General features: G+C 42.5%; 1 protein-coding gene across 13 annotated transcripts in view; it reads right to left on the bottom strand.

The window, feature by feature from the left end:
* Nucleotides 1-3578: 3578 nt before the first annotated feature.
* SYNE1 (spectrin repeat containing nuclear envelope protein 1) overlaps nucleotides 3579-12420 on the bottom strand; it is a 336369-nt gene continuing 327527 nt past the window's right edge. For 11 of the 13 annotated variants that reach the window (XM_073894098.1, XM_073894101.1, XM_073894100.1 and 8 more), the window contains one exon: nucleotides 3579-5029. In XM_073894098.1, the coding sequence (XP_073750199.1) occupies nucleotides 4789-5029 (241 nt within the window). In that variant the 3' untranslated portion in view covers nucleotides 3579-4788. The remainder of the gene's footprint in view (nucleotides 5030-12420) is intronic. The other 2 variants (XM_073894104.1, XM_073894103.1) reach the window with 1 other exon arrangement.

The following is a 12420-nucleotide window of genomic DNA, read 5'->3' on the forward strand; positions in this document are numbered from 1 at the left end:
TTTTTTTTTTTTTTTTCTAAAAGAGCTCAGCAACTGTCTCAAGAATGTGTCCAGCAGGATTCGGGCCTGGGCTTGGAATGCACATCTGTGAGGCACCGATCCTACTATGGGGCAGGAAGACCTGGATTTCTTCTCCACCACCTGTGGCACCAATGCAGTCCGTCAGGGGTACCACAGCCTACCAAGGACTTTCTTCTGATGACTGGGGTTTTCAAACTCAGTTATGTTCCTGCTCCTGTAAAAAAAAAAAAAAATGGCAAGGCTGATTTATTTTCCTGTGAGGTTTATATTTTAGAAGGATTATGTTCACGTCCCAACTGGCTTCCTCGGCTCCCCAGATTAAATGTTCCTCATTGTTCAGCATGTGGTATGGTGTTACAGCATATTGCCTTGTTTTTTATTAGCAATTCTCAACTGTCCGACTTCTCTAGCTTTCCAAGATGCTCCTTCCTCAGCACAGTCCCAGTGAATTCCTCCAGTGGCTGTCTTTGCCCAACGTCCTGCTCAGCGGCAGGAAATGCCCCCAATTCACCCAGTTCTTTCACTTACTCATCTGAATGAGGATTCTTCCCAAAATCCAGGTTCTTCTGCGGCATTCCCAAATGGATTCCTGGTAGAGATTTTAAACTCTGAGGGAGAGGTTAGTGAGAAGCCAGGAACTGAAAAATAAAAGCCATTCCTTTTAAGTTTCATTGTCTCTGTATTATTTGAGGTCTGACAATCAGCTTCTTATCACAGTATATTATTAAATCTAAAATTGAAATGACCACTCTTGGTAAAATGCCCCTTCGTGTCACCCGAACTTGGTGCTGCTCACAACAAAGCTGGGAATGGCCTCCATGCTTGTCCATCACCTCACCTGTCTTTGCTTCCACAGACTCATGCTCTTCAGAAACGCACCCCACCGTCACATAAATCAGGTGACAAAGAAGTGAAAAGAAGAAATTTGCTGCCAGAAAATTAAGAAGACAAATGCAATCGATTTAATCTCTTTCCCCCCCTAACTCAGATACTGTTTCTATTTGGTTCCCTTCTAGTGTCATTTACCCTGATCGCCAGTTTCAGGACATAACTGGTGGAGGAAAGTACAGATTCTTCCATATGTCAAAGGCCCTGTGAAGGCTGCCTTGATGGATCATCACACAAGAAGTGATGGGGTCCTTCCTGGCTGAGACTGGCCTCCCGAGGTCTGAGGCAGGTCACACACCACAGTGGGCATTTGATAAACGCTGTGATAGGAGGGAATGTGCTCTGCTTGGCATGTCTGAACCTATTCAGTGCAGACTCTGGGGCTTTCTTCTCCACAGTTCCCTGAGGATACATCTGGTGATGCTGAACTGGTGGGCAGCAGGGAAGGAATCCCAACTATTAAGGCTGGTCTCAGGCCCATCCACACCAGCTCTTGGAGACCCTGTGCTTTTGGTCGTGATCAGCTTTCATAAATCAACTCATTCCACCTCTCTTTGCTTTATGATCTCTTGCGTGGCTTGTCAATAAAGTTCTGTAGCTTTACGTTCTTAATAATTGGTTCCAAAGCACAGGCTGTAAATCTGTCTACCACAACCCGCCTTTTGAACAGGAAATCTCAGACCTCAGCTTGCTGAATTTCTCATCCAAGCCTTTTGAAGGTGTCTCTCCCCTCTTTTCGTACAAATGCAAGAGAAGCTGCTGACGCCTCATTTTCCAGGAGGCAACATTACTGCACCCCAGGGGCGGCTTTCCCAAAAGTCTTTCACTCTTCCCTGGATTTCTTGTGAAGTCACTGCTTTTGGTTTCCAAGCCTTCATTTCGCCATGTTAGCTCTATGGATTTTTCTCTTTTCTCACCACTTCTAACATTTCCTGGCTGCCTGTGCAAATCTCATTACGTTCCTGGTCATTCGATGGCCTCTGTGCCTTGCCCCTCTTCACCACCCCCTCTCGGGATAACCGGCTACCTCCAGGCCACAGCAGGGCCCCGGCAGTCTTCACTTCAGAAATGAGAGCCCTTTCATCCCCTGAATATTCTTTCAAACCCTTCATCTAGTCCCCGAAGCCTTTGTTGAACATCCTCTCTTTCTCTCTCTCTCTTGCCAGGGCTGCCTAGGGTGCAGGTGAGGGTGCTCCTGATGCTGTCCTGTGTCCCCTTTCTCAAGAGGCAGGTAAGAGTGTGAGGGCTCTGGGCAGAGGTACCAGACTCATCGGTGGCTGGCTTGGTCCTCACGAGACTGGTCATATCACCCCCTGGGGAAAGCCATGACTTCACGGCTTCAATGTTTCCACTCACCAGGACTTTCCACTTCTGTTCCAATGTTGGACTGTTTAAGTCTTCAAAAATTTAATAGAAATGCACATCACCCATCCTTATGCGTGTTTCACAGGGGTTTTTAGAAAGGCACACAAAGACTATACTCTAATTAGATTTTTTCTTAGTCAAAACCGAACTTTTCTCTCAGCCACATTTAACACTTGATTCCTCAGTGATGGGAAATGCCTCGTTAGTCCGGTAATTGTAATGTGGAGAAGCAAGGGCTCTGCAGTCTCTTGGTGCTGGTCTCTTCCATGACTAATGTCTCATTGTGTGGTGACTTTCCTAACAGTGGCAACGTGTGTCTCCTGTAGGGCTGGACTGCTCTGAGCGCACTGCTTGGGAGCAGGAGTGGTGGGGAAGTGGGGTAAGAGCGTGGCCCGATCTCAGGGGAGGGTGCCTGAAGCTCCGCTCTCTGCCACAGCTCACAGCTTTCCAGAAGCAGGAAGATGGGAAACTTTAGCACATGCTTCTCGTCTTTAAAAAAAAGAACAACTCAACTCTGATCTGTTCCCTGAGCGAGGTTCCGGGGAAATGGGACAGGAATAACCTGACAGTAGAAAGAAGAATGCCCATGTGAGGAAAATTCAGTAGAGGGAAGTATTAAAATACAGTCCAACGGTGGTCAGGGAAGTCTTCAGGGAGTCGGTGGCTTTGTGAGTTAAGTCTTGTGAGAAGAGAGGAGTGGTAAGAACAAAACTAGGGAGAGAAGCAGGGATGGGGCGGTGCTTTTCAACAGTCTGTCGGGCTAAAACCACCTCAGGTGTCTGTTTATAACGCAAGCCCCCAGGTCATACCCCCAGAGATGGGATTAGAAGGTCTGCCGTGATCTCAGGACGTGGGAAACCTAATAATCCTCAGGAGCCCTAGATGAGATGGCACTCAGGCTACAAACATCATGGAAACCATGGCAGGCAGTTTCAGGTCGAGTACCTCAGTTTGGTTTATGTAGAGCAGGATTTGTACACCAAATACCCGCAGGAGTTAGACTGGGACAGGTAGTGAGAGGAGTTAATAGGATATAAAGCAAAACGTAAAAACTCTCTCTTACTGTTCTTCAAGTGACAGCAACCATATCACCCCAGCGATGACTGGCATGCAGGAATATGCACCCAAGGCATCAGAGATTTCCATTTTCAAGAGAAGCCTGAAACCTGGGCTTTATATAAATTCTCCTCTTCCAATTATTAAAGGATGGATTAGAACGCCATGAGCACCAAGCAATTCCACGATGGCCACTGGTTGGCAAGATCAGAGGGGCAGAATAAAATCTTATTGTATTTGGACTTGAATGATGGATGAAGACTGTATTTATTCTAGTAGACAATGAAAAGCAATCAAAGGTTTTGGAGTAGAGTAGGGATGTGAACAAGAGTGCTTTAAGAAAATCCACATGGCTATTGAGTATCCTTGGGATGCAGAGGAGATGTGGCCTCAGTGAGGAGAGTAATGTGGGGTTTCTTCCAACTGGGCAAAGGGAACAGAGAAGAAAGGGGGCTGTGAAAGATGTTGGGGGGGTAAGAGGTCAGGAGATATGATTAGTTATGGGGAGAGGAGGGGGAAAGGAATCATCCAGAGTCCTTTACGTCTAAATGTGCGCTCCCTGTAACCATCCTTTTTCTTTAATACATACTTATGTTTCAGCTTCTCTCATTCTGCAAAACAGTTCATTTAGGTAGTGCTCTGGTAAGTGTCTGCTTAGTACATAAATTTAGAGTCATTTCTTTAGGGGAAAGAAAAAAAGCACAGACAAAATATTTTATAGTATCTATAATAAATGCAAAGAAATCAATACAAACAAAACTTGGCTTTAGCAAACTGTACATACATAAATATCTTTTTTTTTTACTGTAACATTCAACTTTTTTTTTCACATAAAGCCTTCCATGATTGTATTTATTACATCCAGTTTTACTTTATACCTTTAAAAAAAGTGCCTTTTAGATTTACAGCTTGTGCTTCTAAAGCAAAAGTTAGAACATCATGCCCCAGAGGAAAACAAGGTAAAAAGAAAGGTGCCATATAAGCTCTTAAAAATTGTATGTTACAAGGTTCTAAAATCTCCTCAGCACTGGTTGGTTGGTAGATTGTTCAATGCCAACATGGCACCCAGGGAGAGTCCTTTATTGAATGGATGGAGCGGCACCGTGGGAGAGCTGCTCAAGACAGTCTACTGAAGTCCTTGGGTACGCAGAGAATGAGCCAACAGCCCAGAATTCATGTGTCCAGAGAGCGCTGGAGGTCCTTAATCTCATTAGTGCTGAGGCTCAGAGTTTCAAACAAAATTTCTTCCCAACTTATTGTCTGTCTGCTCTCCTCCTGTCATTGTTTACCATCCACCTCCGAAGCCATGATCTGCACACATGGGATACGGAGGAGAGCTAAAGCTGCCACCCTGAGGGCATTCACCAAGATTCAGGTCCTGTTTTTGCTAGTTTGGGATTGCTTTTGGCCAAATCCTCCTTATGCTACCAGCGCTGCTGCAGATGGCATCTGCTTGGTTCAGAGCGGAGGAGGGCCATTTGTGTATCTGAGCATGGGGTGGAATGATCGGGCAAAGTTGTTGGAGAGGGCACAACTATAGTCTTCCTCTGACATTGGTACAAGGCAGGCGAGCCCGATGAGGAGCAGCAGGAGAAGCTGGAGTGGAAGAGCCGCTCGGAGGACTCTGAATAAGAAGGCTCGGCCGGACCGAGTTGGCCGAGGCTCAGAAAGGGAGGAATCGGAGCCACCTTTTATGGACCTGAGAGGAGAATCAACATAAATAACTCAAATATCTCAAATGCCGGATGGATGCTGCTTTTTGCTTTCTCACCTTCCTGGAAGCTAAAGGACCATGCCCAACCCAATCCAACCCAGCAATTAGCTGGCAGCCTTCTGCAGTATGCCAAGGTGATCTCCCCACCACCACATGAAGAGTTTTTTTGGACACTTCACTGATGAAAAATAAACATTTAGTCAGTCAACTAGTGGCAATGAATTGGGTTCAAATCCCATCCCTTAATTTGGTAAAACATTTTCCATCAACAAAGATAACTGCTCTCCACACATCCTACCAGCATAGATTAAGTAGATCCAGGATAATTAAAATGTGGATGTTTGATGCAGGACATTTTTAGTTTAAGAGTATCAGTAGCACCATGAGGTAAAATTAGTTGCTGTCAGAATTATGCAAAGTATCCCCTCTTGCCATCCTGGATGTGCCAAAATCTATGCAGCAAGGTTAAGAACAGCGGCAGCCATCTTGCAGAGACTCACGAAGTTTAAATAATCTTAGAGTATACCCTGGTTTCATCTTGCACTGAATCAGCATGTGATCCTGACCCAAGTGGGTTCCAAAGCTGTACGTACAAGGGTGGTGGCAGAGTTAGCCTACAGAACACTTGTGTGGGACGGTGTAGATTCTAGGCTGATCCTATCTATCGCTAGTTCTGTGACTTTGGGAAACACACCTTTTCTGAGAACAGATTATCTTCTTGAAGGCTCCTTCTAGACTCAAAGTTCCAAGTTTCCCTAACTACTTCCATTTTCCCATCTACTTTTAAATAGTGCATTAGAGATTAAGTATGAATCTCAGCACTCATAAGAAAGACTGCAAAATTCTGAAAATGGAAGTAAGTCCTGGGTGAGGTGCACTATTTTCTCTTTGTGGGCATCCATTAATGTCTTATTTGGTTACTAGTAGGAAACTTGTAGAAGGAAATGTTATTTACAAGAGGCATTCTGTACACACGCACACAAAACAGTGCAGGAACAAAAAGAATATACGTACCAATGAGACACATTCCCCCATACCTACAATGAATTCCCTAATGGTTATAATATCACTAAGGGTAAGGACACTGAATGTGAGACCACTAGAGAAATAGGAAGGTGTAAAAACTATATTGGTTACTCTGTACATTTTTCTCATAAAAAATATGTTTCCAGCTATCCTACTAGCCATTAATTTCTGAAAACAGATTACATTCATATTAGTGAGGGATAAGGGGTAGCACCAAAGAAAATAAATAAGATAAAAAATGACATAAACCCCTTAAAAAGGAACAGAGGGAGTACTCAAAGCTTTCTTATTACACTGTCAAAGACATATGTGAGACAAGCAGACTAGTCTGCAGAAGCTCCAAACAGCCACGTACCACTGTGTTTCTAGTACAGTTCTTGCAGTGTCAAAAAACCCACGAATCATTGGCCCAAACTGGGACTGTATTCTTGTCCAAAGCCCACGACTAACATCTATGTAACCTTGGACAACTCACTTCACCTCTGAGTGCCAACTGCTTCAAACCCTCCAAATTAGATTAGATGGTCTTCCAACTTGAAAGTTCCATATTTTATATATTTTAAGTCTTCTACTAGTTGGTCAGTATAGTCAACCGAGAGGCCATAAGAGTTTAATCACCATCTAGTGGTCAAACTGATTAACTGCCCTATGCTAAGGCCAATGAGTTTATTCCTCATGAACTGAATAGGAAAGGTTGTATATGTTGTGAAAAGAGCATAAATGAAGTATGCCACATAACTATTAGTGGAAGGAGAAAACAGAAACTCCTCAAGCTACCAAATTATAAAATCTTCATGTTGAAATAAAGCCTTAGAGAATATATAATCCATCTTCTAACTTTATACATAAGTGGCTAAGGAGAGTTAACTTTTACTCTTCTAATTGCTGGGCAACACCCTAAGCATTTATCTTATTCTCTCACTTAATCCCCATGATAGTCTCTGTGTGCTCATTATCTTCACTTTATAGATGATGAAAAAGGAGACTCTGAGAAATAAGGTAGCTAGCTCAAGGTTATACAGTTAGAAAGTGGCAGAATTAAGATTTCAACCCCGAGCTTTTTAGGTCCCAGAACTTGGACTCTATGCATAGGGTCAACCACTTGCCCCAAATCATACAATTAAGTGAAGAGCTCTAGCAGGGAGTCAGGGTTCCCAAGTTCCGCCCTACCACACTCTCTACAACATTTTGTTGTTTGATGACACGAATGGAGGTTGTCCAGGCCATACTTATGTACCTCACCTGAAAGAAGCAAAGAAGACAATACTTGTATCCTAAAATATTTGGAGGTGAGGGGTTTCCTTGTGTCTGAAATAAATGCCTCGAATTGTAAAGTATTATACAGATCAAGTCAGTATTATGGACATGAGGGCATTTTGTTTTGAGGCAATTGTACAATCTTGGGCAAGTACTTTAGTCTCTCTTGTCTTCAGTTTTCTCATTTGCATTATATACCTCAATCATTATGGAGGTGCATTAATACCCTCAAATCATTTTGGCTCTGACAGTTTATGAATTCAGTAGTTTGCCTTAAAGTGTCTTGAGGAGAATGGGATAGTTACCCCGGAACTCTGGATTGAAATTTCCTTCAGTATATCTTTCTGTTGACCTGCAAATACGCCCTGGGAGACAACACTCAGTACCTGTCACTGGATGAGTTATAACAGGAGCACCAAAGACAGCTCTACATTTCCTCGTTATTCAATATTTAAATAAAATGAAGGCAATTTCTAAAAGTCTTCTTCTTTAGAAGACATTTAAGGACATTATGGGCAAGTTTATGCATTTACTTAATAATACAATTTGACTGACAGAGATGAATAGCCTTTGTTTGTCAATGATCTTCTTTGAGCAAGTAAGCCAAAGATCAAGATCAAAACAGGGGCTGCACTTTGACAAGTCCCCTCCTGAGGAAAACTAGAAAGGTCACCATCTTTGGAATATGGGCTCATGTGTTATAGAGTCTGTTGAAGGACATGGCACAGTGAACAGCATCAGAGCATTTCTTATTAAAATTTAATTAGCATGTGCCTTCTAACGTTGAAGAATGCTAACCTAGGGAGAAGTAATGGGCTGAGATAGGGACAGAGAGAACACACAGTGCTCAGTGGGCTTCCATGCAGTTGACTGCTCTTGGAAATGTCCACTTTATCTACTGAGAAAAATGCCACCCCCTTGGGGCCACTATCAGGGTTTCAGCATGCCCCAAATTGCCTCTTCTTAGGACGAACCTGTACTGGAGCTTCGAGTACCAACAGGATAATGGTGCAGGGGGAAAAGGGTACTTTTAATATTTATCTATTGACCTAAGAGCACCTGTTTCAAGAGTCTTGGGAAAGTTGACAAGGGAAAGGACAAAGACTACTCATTAACTAGTCACTCATCACTCTTCAATGGCCTTATTACATAAATAGACGTGAGCTGAGATTGTCTTTCTAGAGGAAAAACGAAATGTGTGAACTTATCCAAGGAACTTAATTGATGGAGCTATTTCAGATAATTCTGTCCAGCAAAAATGTGCTTTATTCTCTCCAAGTAAATATTTAGTTTATCATTTTTCTCACTCCCCTCACTCATTCAAATTTCTGGGTAAATAACTGCCCAGGAGTTGTTTCATCTCTTTCCCAAAATACATATAGTTGTGGGAGAAGGAACATGGTAGGGGGGAAGCGGTAGTACATAATAACACACCACACAAAAGAAAGTCTGACCCAGGGTTGTAAAAAGCCTGAATAGCATGCACAAAGTATGACTCATCTCAAAAATTTTACATAATCAAGGAGAATAAAATGAATTACCTCTGGGCATACATTATTTAAAGGCACATGAAAAGAAATTTTCAATTCGTTTTGTTACTTGTTAGCTAACACTGGCAGTGTTGTAACAGGAATTTATTGCGAGAAAATATCTAGGTTGCGTACGATCTTGTTGCCTGCTCTGGTGCGGATGGTCTTTATTCCCTGGATGTGTGGTTCAGAAGACAAATTTCCAGAATCAATTTAGGATTTCAGTCTTCTTTTTCAAAAAATGAACTGGCTGGTCCTAGGCAGTGTCAGGCAGGCTGTGGGAGCCCAACCCCTAAAACTGTTGTGTAAAGGAGCCCCCCCCCTCCCCGGGCCCTCCGGCAGAGGGAAGTGATTTACAAACTAGGATCCGGAGTCAGGTAGACCTGGTTCAAATCTTTAATCTTCGTGCCTCTAATCTTCAGTGTCTTTGTCTGTGAACTTGGGAATACAGCCATGCCATGGGGATGTGGTAAGAGTTAAACGAGGTGATAGATATACAATGGGCATAGTGCTTAAGGCACATTAAGTGCTAAATAAATGTCACAATTTATCATTATTGTCTTACCATCATTGTTAAAGCAAAGGTGTGCTAATTCATACCATTAGGGACTGGTTGTATGCAGTCTTGTCTCCCAGGAGAATAGTTCTGATTTTTTAGTAGTGCTTTGAAAGATGTGATACATTTGCCAAAGTGGCTGACTTGTTCCCGGGAAACACTGGGAATGCATACTTCAAAATATTATAAAAGAAACATACTGGTACCTTACCCTATAACTGCTCTCAGCCTTGGTGGCCAGCCTGTCCTAGAAGTACACCTGTATAGGCTGAAGCTCTCTAAATGCTATGGATAAGGAGAGTCCCCAGGGAGGAGCCTAACAGAAAAGACTTGGAAAAAAATTCCATAAGAAACTGAACAGTGTTTACACTGAAGTGCTCACAGTTTTCCCCCTCCCTTCCATTTACTGTTCCACTTTAGTTCTCTCTGTAGAAGGTGCTAGAGACCAAAGGTGTCCAAGGAAATTTTGCATGTTAGAATTTTTAGAACTTCTTTTAGAATTTTTGTTTAAGTTTTAGAATGAAGTAAGTGCTTCACTGTATCCAGACTACAGAGCAATTATTCCTTTGCCTTGATGGAAACTGGAGTAAAATCTTCTCATTTGTCAACTTCAAATAATCCACAGTAGAGTTGAGAAGACTTGTTGGTGATTGAGTTAGACGATTTTAAGTCAAAAATAGAAAAAAAGTCCAGGTGGACCATCATAAACAGTGCTTCTTAAACCTCTTTAATCTAGAAACTGATGAATAATCATTATGAATGTATGCACAGATGTTTTTCAAATGTTTATAATTTTTAAGGAGTCTTGAGGAGCTCCTTGTAATTGATTTAGGGCATCTGTACATTCTGACACATGGCAGGAACCATACGGTAGTAATTTTGTAAGCCCAGTGCCTACACATAGTAGGTATACAGTAAATATTGGCATCAATCTATATGTAGGCTTAGAATACTACATAAGAAGACATAGAACTGTGGCTATAAAACCAACCTGAAATCATATATAGCAGATAAGCAACTGTATTATTAACATCAGACCTTAAACAACAAAATAATATAAGAACCTCCTTCCTTCAAACGGATAACCAGTTTCTTGCAACTCAGCCTCTTTCCTCTCTTAGAAAGAATGTGTGTCTAAAATTTTCCATTGTAGATCGCTGGGGTCAACATTCTAAACTGTTTGTGCTTTCAAATTTGCTGGACCAGTGCAAGATCAAACACAAGGTACACTCAAATCTCAATGTAAAGGAACACTGTGACAGCCTGGATTATGAGTGAAGTTAATTCTTTCCCAGCAGACTCCACATTCCATTGTCGGGGTTGGGTGCACCCCAAACAAGAGGTGCCAAGAAGTTAAGAAGTCCAAGAATGTTCAACCACAACCTGTCTGCCAAGGTGTTTGATGAAGTTTGCCATTCAGGTGTCGCTCGTTTGTATTCCAGACCCTCTACGTAACAAAGTAAACACCGTGCTGTATGCTCAGAAAGATGTTAATGAACAGCGCTGGACAGAGCAGAGCTGAAAGGCGCCTGTGGATGTCACAGTTGTGAATGTGCTTGTCCCAGCTGCAAAGCCCCCGTAGGAGACATGTTGAAGCACCTGCTGCCCTGAGAAACGATGCCTTGGGCATTTTCAGAAGACCCCGTGAGACTGAAAGAGTTGGGGTTGCAGATTGATGTGGTATTTGGGAACCAAAGGGTGGTTGCTTTTGGTTTTGCATAATAATGTAAGAGCCTTTCCCCTTCTCATCACCGTCATTTATGTCAACCAAAGAATTGATCTCTGGTATCCTAACAGGGCTGCTATGGGGATAGTCCCCATCTCTGTTCTCGGCACATTGGCAACTTGTGGGGAGAAGATGGACAAAACAATGATCTGTCTGTAGTAGATGACTGGCTTTTCTTGTAGGGGACTAAGAGAACCTCAGAGCACCTGTGGAAGTCCATCATTCTCTTCAAAAATCCTTGTGAGTTTTTCTCCATTCATATTTCATTATTGGTTTATTATGGACAAAAAGCCCCCACAAAATTGTTGTCAAACGAAACCAAAGGGAAAGAAAAAAAAAAAAAGCACAGTAAAGGGAGGCTTAAAACCAAAAAGCACGTCAAAGTACGTTCTGCATTGCTTCAGCTGAATAGGAATGACCAAATCAAATATCCAGTCCCTTCAGCAGGCAACTGGAAAGTGAAAACTATTACTCAGGGGTTGTTTACAGCTCTACACTTCCTTACCCCTCACCCTCCTTTCAGGAATTTAGATTCCAGCTCAGTGGTGATAAGTTTCCAGAGGGGCAAACTACTTTAACTGTGAACTGCTTGGGATTGAAATGAAAAAAATCAGCTCCAGGGACAGTATTTTCATTTTTTAAAAAGTTGTCTGGGGGAACATGAACTGATTAGTGAAAGGGCAGGGAAGCACAGACATCACACCAACAACGAAGAAGGCAAAGCACCGCTAACTGCAGAAACAAGGGATTGTGGGAAGCCAGGCGTAAAGCACGGAGTGGCAGCTGTGAGTAGGCTCTCTGGACGTCCCCGGGCAGGGGAGTTGACTGCCTTTGTTTCTAGCGTGAAAGAGTTTGCCAAGTGTCAGGAAGGTGAGTGACTGAGTGTGCTGGCAGAAGAGAAGTTTTAGGATAAGCAAAAGAGAGAAGGTGCTTATAAATTTTAAATAATACCAAATTAGGACTTGCCATTTTGAGAATTCAAAACCCACAATCTGGATAAAACATGAAAATAAAATAAAAAGCTGGGGAGGTTAGTATATTTTATTCAGATTTGTGGGTTCTGTGAGTGGTAAAATAATTCATTGATCTATTACCTGTCTTATTGTAAAATCTAGAAATAAAGAGGATGAGGAAAGTCTGCCATGAATCAAATGGAGGCTGAGCCATCTACTGCACTGAATCCTTAAGTGCACACAGAATACGATGTGATGAAAAGTACCAGATGGCCTATGTCTAGTTAGATAAAATTCTGGTGGGATCCAAATATTTTGTGCTCTGAGCT

Source organism: Callorhinus ursinus, unplaced genomic scaffold (assembly GCF_003265705.2).
Source record: "Callorhinus ursinus isolate GAN/ISIS: 27379988/994484 unplaced genomic scaffold, GSC_fseal_2.0 scaffold6, whole genome shotgun sequence".
Classification (NCBI taxonomy): Eukaryota; Metazoa; Chordata; class Mammalia; order Carnivora; family Otariidae; genus Callorhinus; species Callorhinus ursinus.